Source organism: Ctenopharyngodon idella, chromosome 8 (assembly GCF_019924925.1).
Source record: "Ctenopharyngodon idella isolate HZGC_01 chromosome 8, HZGC01, whole genome shotgun sequence".
Lineage (NCBI taxonomy): Eukaryota > Metazoa > Chordata > Actinopteri > Cypriniformes > Xenocyprididae > Ctenopharyngodon > Ctenopharyngodon idella.
In genome coordinates this window covers 33,332,963-33,345,838 of record NC_067227.1, presented here as the reverse complement: position 1 = coordinate 33,345,838, position 12,876 = coordinate 33,332,963, and the positions used below count along the sequence as shown (strand labels likewise).

General features: G+C 44.7%; 2 protein-coding genes across 3 annotated transcripts in view; both read left to right on the top strand.

The window, feature by feature from the left end:
* Positions 1-3,257, top strand: part of lzts3b (leucine zipper, putative tumor suppressor family member 3b) — an 18,657-nt gene extending 15,400 nt beyond the window's left edge. For both annotated transcript variants that reach the window (XM_051904442.1, XM_051904441.1), the window contains exons 4-6: positions 118-438; positions 1,970-2,200; positions 2,301-3,257. In XM_051904442.1, coding sequence (XP_051760402.1) covers positions 118-438; positions 1,970-2,200; positions 2,301-2,948 — 1,200 coding nt within the window. In that variant the 3' untranslated portion in view covers positions 2,949-3,257. The remainder of the gene's footprint in view (positions 1-117; positions 439-1,969; positions 2,201-2,300) is intronic.
* Positions 3,258-5,583: 2,326 nt separating this feature from the next.
* Positions 5,584-12,397, top strand: fem1c (fem-1 homolog c). The gene is made up of 3 exons (XM_051903429.1): positions 5,584-5,930; positions 7,245-7,815; positions 10,346-12,397. Exons 2-3 carry the CDS (start codon positions 7,272-7,274, stop codon positions 11,647-11,649), a joined length of 1,848 nt encoding a protein of 615 aa, XP_051759389.1. The 5' UTR covers positions 5,584-5,930; positions 7,245-7,271; the 3' UTR covers positions 11,650-12,397.
* The last annotated feature ends 479 nt before the right edge of the window (positions 12,398-12,876 follow it).

Genomic DNA, 12,876 nt, shown 5'->3' with positions numbered 1-12,876 from the left:
AAAAAGATCCTTTCCGTTACAATTGTGTACGTGAAATGCAAGATTCCAGCAAAATAAAGTGAGTTCGTGCTTAAAACAAGAACAAACTGTTCATGCCGTCACAATGCTCTTCTGCAGGTGATTCACATGCGGCGTAATCTGGACCAGAGCGAGGCTGCCATCGTGCAGGTGTTCGAGGAGAAGCAGCGCGTGTGGGAGCGGGAGATGGAGGAGCTGAGGCAGAACTACGCCGGCCGGCTGCAGCAGGTGACCCATCGGGCCCAGCGCACGCAACAGGCCCTGCAGGCGCACATCGGCCGGCTGCAGCAGGACAAGGGCCGCCTGCAGGAGGAGATCAGCGCCCTGCTCGCCCAGAGAGAGGAGCTGGAGAGAAAGTGCCTGGATTACCGCAAGGAGCAGGCGGATATTCTGCCCCGGCTGGAGGAGACCAAGTGGGAGGTGAGAGGAGCAGCAGATCATGAGTTAAACAATCAAAATACAACATTTATTAAAGAAATATGAAATATTTGTCAGTAATCGAGCACCAATGTTCTAAATAACTAATTAAATTATACACCAATCAGGCATAACATTATGAGCACTGACAGGTGAAGTGAATAACACTGATCATCTCTTCATCACGGCACCTGTTAGTGGGTGGATATATTAGGCAGCAAGTGAACATTTTGTCCTCAAAGTTGATGTGTTAGAAGCAGGAAAAATGGGCAAGCGTAAGGATTGAGCGAGTTTGACAAGGACCAAATTGTGATGGCTAGACGACTGGATCAGAGCATCTCCAAAACTGCAGCTCTTGTGGGGTGTTCCCGGTCTGCAGTGGTCAGTATCTATCAAAAGTGCTCCAAGGAAGGAACAGTGGTGAACCGGAGACAGGGTCATCGGCGGCCGAGGCTCATTGATGCATGTGGGGAGCGAAGGCTGACCCGTGTGGACCGATCCAACAGACAAGCTACTGTAGCTCAAATTGCTCCAGAAGTTAATGCTGGTTCTGATAGAAAGGTGTCAGAATACACAGTGCATCAGTTTGTTGCGTATGGAGCTGCATAGACACAGACCAGTCAGGGTGACCATGATGACCCCTGTCCACCGCCGAAAGAGCCAACAGTGGACACGTGAGCATCAGAACTGGACCACGGAGCAATGGAAGAAGGTGGCCTGGTCTGTTGAATCACGTTTTCTTTTACATCACGTGGATGGCCGGGTGCGTGTGCGTCTCTTACCTGGGGAACACATGGCACCAGGATGCACTATGGGAAGAAGGCGAGCCGGCGGAGGCAGTGTGATGCTTTGGGCAATGTTCTGCTGGGAAACCTTGGGTCCTGCCATCCATGTGGATGTTACTTTGACACGTACCACCTACCTAAGCATTGTTGAGACCATGTACACCCTTTCATGGAAACGGTATTCCTTGGTGGCTGTGGCCTCTTTCAGCAGGATAATGCTCCTGACACAAAGCAAAAATGGTTCAGGAATGGTTTGAGGAGCACAACAACGAGTTTGAGGTGTTGACTTGGCCTCCAAATTCCCCAGATCTCAATCCAATCGAGCATCTGTGGGATGTGCTGAACAAACAAGTCTGATCCATGGAGGCTCCACCTCGCAACTTACAGGACGCAATTTACCAGATACCACAGCACACCTCCAGGGGTCCAGTGGAGTCCATGCCTCGACGGGTCAGGGTTTTGGCAGCAAAAGGGGGACCGGCGCGATATTAGGAAGGTGGTCATAATGTTATGCCTGATCGGTGTATATTCACATAGAAAACAGCTGTTTTACATTGGAATAATATTTCACAATTTTACTGTATTTTTGATCAAATAAATGCAGCCTTAGTGAGCAGAATAGACTCTTTCAAAACATTAAAAAAACGTAATTATTCCAAACTTTTTTTCATTATATTGACTGAAAGTATTTCAGGTTTCAGTCAAAGGGGTTCACAGACAGTGACTTGTGTTTGTTTTGCGTTGAGCAGCTGTGTCAGAAGGCGGGCGAGATCTCTCTGCTGAAGCAGCAGCTGCGGGAGAGTCAGAATGAGGTGACGCAGCGGGCCGGAGAGATGGTGGCCCTCAGGGGTCAGCTGAAGGAGCTCAACGCCCAGCTGAAGGAGCGCGAGGAGACCATGATCGGCCTGAAGGACTCGTACGCCAACAAGAGCCGAGAGCTGGAGAGATGTGAAGGAGAACTGAAGAGAACGCTGACAGAGGTACACACATTCTCATACCCAGTGTTTGCTATGTTTTAACTGATATAAACTGCTCAAATGACTCCACACATGCTGTAAGCGGTGGTTCGTGTCTCTGCAGGTGTCGATGTTGCGTGACAAGCTGGTGGTGTTCGAGGCCGAGGTTCTGGGTCTCAAACGGGCTCTGAGCGAGCTGAGCTGCAGGAACGACCGCGCCGCGGCTCTAAGCGCCATCAGCGGCAGCAGCAGTTTACCGTGGGCCGGACTGCACTCGCCCCGCACGCCCGAACCCCTGACCGCGCTCACACCCCTCAGCGCCACCGTCGACACCTTCCTCAGCCTGCAGAGCGATGAGGCCAAAGCGCAGCGGCAGGAGGCGGGAGAGCTGCGGCGTCAGCTGGAGCGTCTGCAGGGCGAGCTGCACCTGGAGCGGCAGCAGCGCGAGCGGCAGGCGCTCACCTTCGCTCAGGAGCGCCACACCTGGCAGGATGAGAAAGAGCGCGTGCTGAAGTACCAGGCGCAGCTGCAGCTCAGCTACGTGGAGACGCTGCAGAGGAACCAGGCACTGGAGGAGCGGGTCGGGCAGCTCGGAGCCAAACTGGTCACGACGCCCGGATCCCCGCCGCCCGTCAGCCTCTCGATTCCCGTCCCGGTGACCATCACTCTATCCCCGGCCGCGGACGATCCCAAACCGCCCGCCCTGCATCAGCTGGCACCGCCGTGGCCGGGACCTTCTCGCTTGGAGCGGATCGAGTCCACAGAGATTTAGACATGAACTTTTGTAAGAGACAATCGACGTCTGCGCAACAGAGACCCGAAGAGGGCTGAGATGAAAGAAAGACGAATGCACACGTTTCTGCAGCTTTTATTGACCTTTTGACATCTGCTCTTCAGCGATATGAAAGGGGTTCTACACTACCGGTCAAAAGTTTGGAATAATTATGATTTTTTAAAATTTTTTGAAAAGCTAATATTTGATCATAAATAAAGTAAAATTATAAAATATTATTGCAATGTAAAACAGCTGTTTTCTATGTGAATATATAGTAAAGTGTAATTTATTCCTGTGATCAAAGCTGAATTTTCAGCATCATTACTCCAGTCTTCAGTGTCACATGATCCTTCAGAAAACATATTAACTGTTTTCATGTTTTCGGATTTCTGAAGGATCATGTGACACTGAAGACTGGAGTAATGATGCTGAAAATTCAGCTTAGATCACAGGAATAAATTACACTTTACTATATATTCACATAGAAAACAGATAATTTACATTGCAATAATATTTCACATTTTTCATATATTTTTCCTTTTTTTTTATTTTTTTTTATATCAAATAAATGTAGTCTTGGTGAGCAGAAAAAACTTTTTTCAAAAACCCTCTGAAATCTTAAAGGTCCAGTGTGTAATATTCATGAGGATCTATTGACAGACATGCAATATAATATCCATAACTATGTTTTCAGTGGTGTATAAAGACCTTGCATAATGAACCATTATGTTTTTATTAACATAGAATGAGCCATTTCTATCTACATACACCGCGGGTCCCCTTACATCGAAGTCGCCATTTTGCGCTGCCATGTTTCTACAGTAGCCCTAAACGGACAAACTGCTCTACAGAGTGTGTTTGCTTGACTGGCTACTCTCTTCTGTCTCAGACGACAACATCTTTGTCTTGTGTCAGCCACCGTAGCTTCTCCATGTGCTTCAAAAGGGAGGGGTAAGCGGTGGACTGAGCCAATTCGCAACCTCACCGCTAGATGCCTCTAAAATTTACACGCTGCACCTTTAATTACTCCAAACATTTGACCGGTGGTGTGTGACAGAGGGATGTGTTCAGTATTTGAAGGAATCTGGAAGCTTCAGTGATGGTTTGGTGTTTCAGGGATGGTGGGGAGCAACAGTTCCCATCACTGCTACTGCCTGCAGTGACTCTATGTGAACACCAGGGGTCATTAGACGACAAACCGAGGGCTCCTATCTGCAGATAGAATTACTTGAAAAAAAGAAAAGTTGTTTTCGTCTCAGTTTTTTTTTCCATTCGGTGCAAAATAAAAGCCAACCGAACTTGCTTTTACTTATTCTACATTGGTGTTTCTGGAAGGTTCTCTGAGAGTTGCTGCTATGTTCTGATGTGACGTCGCGGTGTCGTGGGTAGACAGGCAGGCTGTGAATATGATGGTTATTTATGTGAAATCGTTATTTCCAGTATACCAACATATTGCGTGTGAATATTTTGAAAAGATGAAAATTACTGTTATTTCATTGTTCTGATTATTGTGAATTAATAAAGCCGATATTTCAGCTTTGTTTTTCTGTAACATGTAACCTGCTGGAAAAAAAAACAGCTAAAACCAGTCTATGCTGGTTGGCTGGTCCTAACTGGTTAAAACTGGTTTAAGCTGGTGTTCAGCTGGTTTAAGCTGGTGTTCAGCTGGTTTAAGCCTAGTTTAAACTGGTGTTCGGCTAGTTTAAACTGGTTTAAGCTGGTGTTCAGCTGGTTTAAACTGGTGTTCACCTGGTTTTAGCTGGTGTTCAGCTGGTTTTAGAGAATTTAAGCCAGTGTTCAGCTGGTTTTAGCTGGGTCTGACGTGAGAAGTGTGCAAACCCCTCTAAAACCAGCTTGCCAGACCAGCTAAGACCGGTTTAGGCTGGTTTTAGCTTTCTTTCCAGCAGGGAATACTTTTCACCTATGAAATGGTTCAAATGCATCAACAATTTCCAAAACCACATTCCTTTTGATGTAGTTCTGATGTAATTATTTGATTTGATGATGTAATTAATTGATTTAGAGAACAAATGCTATGTTTTATACTTCTATTGTTTGTATTTATGTTACTGTAATGACTTGCGTAAAAGCATAATCAATCAAAAACACATTAAACGATGAAGACACATCAATCCATATCGTGTAGCGATTTGATAAATAGACATTATAAGTGTATTATTATGTACTTTAAAGAATACCACAGCCTAGACAGTTATATTTATATTTTTCTGTTCTGCAACAAAAACAACAATATAGCTACAGTCATAACCCAGATATAAATATGAAACAGATCATAAAACAAGCAAAGTAAATATATAATATTACAATAATCTCTCATCATCACAACAGTATGGTGTTTCTCGCGTGGCCTCTAGCGGGCGCTGTGAGGAGACACATATTGCAGTGAACAGGCAAATCTGGAGGAAGATTATATTTGTTGCCTCGTTCATTTCTGTGATTTAGTCTCTCATTAATGAGTTAAACGGTGTTTCATAAATCCGTCAGAACCGTGATGTGCGCGTCCGCGTTATTAGAAGCACTCGGTCTCGCGTCGTGACTGTTTTCGTTTACCTTTAAATGGAAAAGGTTTGGACGAGACCGTGATTGGACCGTCTAGCTGTCAATCACTCACAGCGGGGCGGAACCTTCTGTTACAGACTGGAAAAATCAGCAGTAGAGCAACATTCGTCGAGTTGAAAGTTACAACTGATTACAGGCAGAAATGGACATAAAACCAGAATTATGTTTGTTCCGTGAAGCTCATTATGTCTTAATGATCGCGTCTGTTTGATGAGGAGGATCGCGCTCGATGTTACAGGAAGCGGGGGAGGAAGAGCCGCAGCGACTCTATTTTTATCTTTTTGTATTATTTGGACTCGACATGAGCTAAAGTACCGTCACGGTCTGTGTGTCTGACAACACCGAACAAACGGGCCGTTAACGGACACGATCGAGGCGGGGAAGGATCCAGCGCGAGCGGTAAGAGCTGCGGCCTCCGAGAACCACAGAAAACGAAACACGAGCGTAATTTAAGGGTCTGAGAGAAAACAAGAGACATCTAGCTGGATAAATACTCCTGTTTGGTGTCAAACATCCCGAACTCTGACACTGAACAGTGAATATGACACAAACACTGATCATAATATTAATAATAATGACATTCTGGAATAGCTGATGGTGATTGGTCAGGTATTGGTGTATAATGACACTAAAATGTATAATCGATCGTCATTATATAGTAAGTGCTTATATACTTACACTGTAAAAAGGAATTGTTGGTTTAACTGAAAAAAAGTAAGTTGCCTTAAAATTTTGAGTTCATTGAAATTAAAAATTTGACTTAATACAAATGAAGGCGATTGGTTTAATCAACAGAAACTCAAGATATTGTGTTATCTGAACCTAATTATCTAAGTTGATTTGACAAAAGTGAAAAAATAACAAAATTTTTTACAGTGTAGATGTGTCAGTGTCACATGATAAAAACATTTACACTCCAATCGATATTTCATGTGATTTATTTGTCAAGATTTATTACTATAGCGCTTTATACAGTAATAAACAGGAAAATATAAGAAGCAACACTAAAAAATGTTGGGCTGAAAATGGACAAACCCAGCGATTGGGTTGTTTTAACCCAGCGGTTGGGTTAAATGTTTGCCCAACCTGTTGGGGAGTTTTATTTAACTCAACTATTGTTTAAAAGTTACTGTATTGCTCACTTAAAATGAACCCAAAGTATGTTGGAAATGAACATTTATTAATATGTTTGTTAAATGAACATTTCTTAAGTTTCATGAATAATAATTAAACATACTTTTATTCAATTGCTTATTAATAAATGTTCACCTTTTGATTATTATTGTTGCCTCTAGTAATTATGTGTTTGATTTTTAAATTCCAACATATTTTGAGTTCATTTTAAGATAGACATGTAGTCATTTTTTAATCAGTAGTTGAGTTAAATAAAACTGCCCAGCAGGTTGAGAAAACATATAACCCAACCACTGGGTTAAAACAACCCAATCGCTGGGTTTGTCCATTTTCAACCCAACATAATTGACGAATTTTGCAACATTGACACTATTCTTGATGAGAATAATGACTGATTGCAGCAGAATTTGAATTTTTCTATTTGAAAGCTGACTTGTTGATTCAGTTCAGTTCAATAACTGTGTAAACTTCATCAATTATTAACTGATTTAAATTGCAAGATGTTCACAAGAACAATGTAAACTTGTGTGGGAACAGTAAAGCATTAAGATGTCTGATTTTGTGTTGTTTTGTCTGCAGGACGGAGCCGCAGGGAAACCCTGTGCCATGGATTTAAAAACGGCTGTTTTTAACGCCGCCAGAGACGGCAAGCTGAGGCTCCTCCAGAAACTCTTGGAGAACAAGAGCGATCACGACGTCATGAAGCTCATGGCAGAGAAGACCAACGGAGCCACGCCGTTACTCATGGCGGCCCGTTATGGACACCTGGAGCTGGTGGAGTTCCTGATCGAGTGCTGCTGCGCTCCCGTGGAGATCGGCGGCTCTGTGAACTTCGACGGCGAGGTCATCGAGGGAGCGCCGCCACTGTGGGCCGCGTCGGCCGCCGGACATTTGAAAGTCGTCCAGTCTTTGCTGGGACACGGTGCCTCTGTCAACAACACGACTCTCACGAACTCCACCCCGCTCAGGGCCGCGTGCTTCGACGGACATTTGGATATTGTCAAATACCTGGTGGAGCACAAGGCCGATCTGGAAGTGGCCAACAGACACGGACACACGTGCCTGATGATCTCCTGCTATAAAGGCCACCGGGAGATCGCGCAGTACCTGCTGGAGAAAGGAGCCGACGTCAACAGGAAGAGCGTCAAAGGTATCATATCAGTGCCAATAGCTTGCCTTGTTGGCAGAGGATATTTACAGTAGCTCCGCCCACCAGTGACTGATTGAGCCAGAGAAAATTACAAAAGAAACCTGTCTGATAACAGGATGAGGGGTGTGGAGAGTGAGGCGGGGGGCGTTAGCTTCAATATCTGCCTGAATGATACATTTAGTGTCCAAAGTCTTTTTTTTTTTTTTTCTGCTTTTTTCAGATGGTTATATTTTTAATTATTTTAATAATTTGTTACTCATTGTCATGGATCACAAGATGTTACAGACCAGAACAATATAATAATTTCTGTAAGAAGTGTCTTATATAGCTGAAAATCATGATTTCTTGTTGTCCAAACTAGTCAGTGTCAATTCTGTTACTGTCAAACTCTGTTACCAAGCCAGAGTAACAGTGTTGAAAGTATGTAACAGAACTGACAGTGAACAGAGAAACACACACACACGATTGTCAACACTGTTACTCTACCATGATAACAGAATTGACACTGACTAATTTGGACTAGAGTTATCAAAAGTACCGACTTCGGTGCTAAGTCAGAACTGATTGGTACTGAATTCGGTACTTTTGACAGCACTAGTCTGAATTAGTGTCAGTTCTGTTACTGTCAAACTCTGTTACCATGGTAGAGTAACAGTGTTGACAATCGTGTGTGTGTGTGTGTGTGTGTGTGTGTGTTTCTCTGCATATGACTGTCAGTTCTGTTACATACTGTCAACACTGTTACTCTGGCTTGGTAACAGAGTTTGACAGTAACAGAATTGACACTGACTAATTCGGACAACAAGAAATCATCATTTTCAGCTATATAAGACACTTTTTAAACAAAATATTATATTGTTAAGGCCTGTAACATCTTGTGATCCATGACAATGAGTAACAAATTATTGAAATAATAAAAAATATGACCATTTGAAAAAAGCAGAAAAGATAATGACTTTGGACACCAAATGTACCTGGAATTACAGAATCACTCGCCTAATTCAAATCCATCTTCTCCAAACTCATTCTTTTTCCTTTTCCCTATCAATTATCAGCACGGAGAGGCAATATAGAGGTGAGAAAATAAATAAAAAAATGGAAATAAAGTGCCTTATGGTTATTTAATAGTGGGAATAAAATGTAGGGTTAGGGCTTGAGGAACAGGGACAAGTAATGTCCCAATAAGGCGTAGGGGCGCAATAATATATCATGTCACAAAATATTGCAATACATAAAAGAAATGATATGTATCGTGGATAGTTCACCCAAAAAGTTTTAGTTTCGGTACTACATTAATCTACTATATAAAATGTTGAATATAATGTATAATAATGCAGTGGGGGAATATTTGTGGGTCCTGATAATGCCAAATGTCTTATGTTAGCAGTAAAAAGTGGCCTACATTATTTTAAATATATCTAGTCAATGACAAAGTGAAAGCATATTTGTATTTTTCTCTATTTGCAGTGTTAGAATCATGAATATTTTTATTGTGGTGTCACCATTGTCCTGTGCATTGGGTTACCAGCACCAAGTCCAAGCTTATTCATTTCCACCCCCAATATAATACCAAATTAAGGGAACTAGAGCGTTAGTTCAGCCCAAAATGAAATTTCTGTCATTTATCACCCTCATGTCGTTCCACACCCGTAAGATCTTCGTTCATCTTCGGAACACAAATTAAGATATTTTTGATGAAATCCGAGAGGTTTATGACTGGTCCATAGACAGCAATATAATCAACACTTTCAAGGTCCAGAAAGGTACTAAAGACATCGTTAAAACAGTCATGTGACTGCAGTGGTTCAACCTTAATGTTATGAAGAGATGAGAATACTTTTTGTGTGCAAAAACAAAACAAAAATAACCACTTTACTCAACAATCTCTTCTCTTCTGTGTCATTATCTTACGTTGTTTACATCCGGCACTTCCAGGTTCATCGTCAGAACGGCGACTCATTATTGGCCGGCCCCTGCGTCAGCATCACACGCATGTGTCGTGCTGATCACATGATCAGCTTTGGCCAATACTGAGCCGGCGTTCGGACGTAAACACGGAAGCCTTCACTGTGTCATCTGCGTAAGGATAATGACAGAGAAGAGATTGTTGAATAAAGTCATTATTTTTGTTTTGTTTTTGCGCACAAAAAGTATTCTCGTCTCTTCATAACATTAAGGTTGAACCACTGCAGTCACATGACTGTTTTAACGATGTCTTTAGTACCTTTCTGGACCTTGAAAGTGTTGATTATATTGCTGTCTATGGACGAGTCATAAACCTCTCGGATTTCATCAAAAATATCCTAATTTGTGTTCTGAAGATGAATGAAGATCTTACGGGTGTGGAACGACATGAGGGGGAGGAATTAATGACAGAAATTTCAGTTTTTGGTGAACTAACCCTTTAACAGCTGTTTTTGTGCATCTCTGGCGGTTTTGGCCGTTTCTCATCCAGTGTTTGTTGTATTTACTGTCGTATTCATCAATGGATCCCTGACGACTTCCGTTCTCTGTGCTTTTTGTCTTTCAGGTAACACAGCTTTACACGATTGCGCTGAATCCGGGAGCTTGGAGATCATGAGGATGCTCCTGAAGTACGGCGCCACCATGGAGAAGGACGGTTACGGAATGACCCCGCTGCTCTCGGCCAGCGTGACGGGCCACACCAACATCGTGGACTTCCTCACGCAGCACCCGCAAACGGGCCGGACGGAGCGCATCAACGCTCTGGAGCTGCTGGGGGCCACGTTTGTGGATAAAAAGAGGGATCTGCTGGGAGCGCTGAAATACTGGAAGAGAGCCATGGATCTGCGACACGGCGACTCCAACCACGTGCTCTCCAAGGAAGAGCCCAAGCAGCTGGTGATGGCGTACGACTACACCAAGGAGGTGAACACGGCGGAGGAGCTGGACAGCTTGATCGCTGATCCCGACGACATGCGCATGCAGGCGCTGCTCATCCGCGAGCGCATCCTCGGCCCGTCGCACCCCGACACGTCCTACTACATCCGCTACCGAGGAGCCGTCTACGCCGACTCGGGGAACTTCGAGAGGTGCATCAAGCTGTGGAAGTACGCGCTGGACATGCAGCAGAGCAACCTGGAGCCGCTCAGCCCCATGACCGCCAGCAGCCTGCTGTCCTTCGCCGAGCTCTTCTCCTTCATGCTGCAGGACCGCGCCAAAGGCCTGCTGGGGACCTCCGTGTCTTTCGACGAGCTCATGGAGATCCTCGGCAAAAGCGTGCTGGAGATCGAGCGCGCCGTCAAGCGGCCCGGCCCGGACCCGGCTCAGCTCAGCAAGGTGCTGTCCATCATCCTGCACCTCATCTGCCTGCTGGAGAAAGTGCCGTGCACGGTGGAGCAGGACCACTTCAAGAAGGAGACCATCTACAAGTTCCTCAAGCTGCAGGCCTGCGGGAAGAACGGCTTCAGCCCGCTGCACCTGGCCGTGGACCGGAACACCACCTGCGTGGGCCGCTACCCCGTCTGCAAGTTCCCGTCCTTCCAGGTGGCGTCCATCTTGCTGGAGTGCGGCGCAGATGTCAACTGCCGGGACGAGGACGACAACAGCCCGCTCCACGTGGCGGCGTCCAACAACCACCCTGACATCATGAACCTGCTGATCTCCTGCGGCACGCACTTCGACAGCACCAACTCCTTCAAGCAGACGGCGTGCGACCTGCTGGACGAGAAGGAGATGGCCAAGAACCTGATCCAGCCCATCAACCACACCACGCTGCAGTGTCTGGCGGCGCGCGCCATCGTCAAACACGGCCTGACGTACCGCGGCAACATCCCCGAGCGGCTGGAGGCCTTCGTGCTGCTGCACAGATAGTGACGCTCCGGCTCCGGATCATCGGCATGCAGCTCCTACCATCTTTGCTGGGGTTTCTTCTGTGTTTCTTGCCGCTTGTCGACGGGTTTGCTTTCTCTTACTATCTCTATGCAAAGACGGTAGGACCCGCCGGTTCACTGGAACGCTGTCATCGCTCCCCTCCAGCGTAAACGAGCATTATGATGATGATGTGCTTGATGTTTGCAGATACCATAAGTGCTTTTACTCCTCCTATGCACAGGCTGTAATATCGGGACTGTTCTGTGTTACTGGATTGTGCCACGTGTTCATGTGAATGCCTCTTTTTTTGTTACTGTACATTTCCTCAGCATCTCTTAATCTGGATCATGAACTGGTTCTGTTTGGCACGAGGTTTTGAATCTGTGATCTTTGAACCCGGACGAGCTGTAAAAACCAAACCATTGGCCCAATAGTCATTGCACAGCATGAGCTGAAGTGTAACGGTTTAGAAATATTGTACCGACATTAGCTTGAAGTCGAGTTTATTTTGTGATGATGATGATGAATCTTCAGCTCTGTGTAGTTTAAGTTCAACTTTACATGTGTGCGGTTTGAACTCAAGGGCTTCTGATTCTTTTACAGGCACGATACACTAGTAAATGAAACAAATGTACAGTCAAAGGGATTTGCACTTTATTGCAGTGAAATTTGATATTCATATTACAATAGCATAAAGCTTGTTGATGTCCTTAGAGCATAATTGATAATAAACCTCTGTTGCACTCGAGTGTTTGTCCCTGTTTTTCCCTCCGGACTTCAGATTCAGTGATTTATTCGTGTGATGAAACTTTCCTCAGAGCGGAAGTGCCGTTTTACAATGACGTTCAGTCATGTGATGATGATTCAAACCACTTCAGACAGAAATATCAGCAGCGTAACATCACAACTAATCTCATAAAAACTGAGTCAGGTGCGCTTCAGAGATGATTTAGCAAATATTTCTTCACTACGATTGTTTTTCTTTGTAATAAATGGCACTTGCTTTGATATTTTGCCACTGTGTGATTGAGTAAGTGAATGACGTCTGGAGAATGAAGTGATGGAGGAATTCCCCTGGTTTTGCTTGTTCTCTCTGGCGGATGATTGGCTGGAGCTCAGAGTGTTTTCGGTGACTCAGAGAGGAGCGCCGTGTGTTTCACTCCTTCATTTCCTTGTTGGACTGTTGCACTCTTTTGCTTTCTTAACCCAACGCTTTACTTCAGTCTC

What these genes read in the sequence shown, in the direction of transcription:
- fem1c (XM_051903429.1), top strand. Translation starts at nt 7,272, where the DNA reads ATGGATTTAAAAACGGCTGTTTTTAACGCCGCCAGAGACGGCAAGCTG. An exon ending in CAACAGGAAGAGCGTCAAAG is followed by an intron (nt 7,816 to 10,345) that starts GTATCATATCAG and finishes TTTGTCTTTCAG; the next exon opens with GTAACACAGCTTTACACGAT.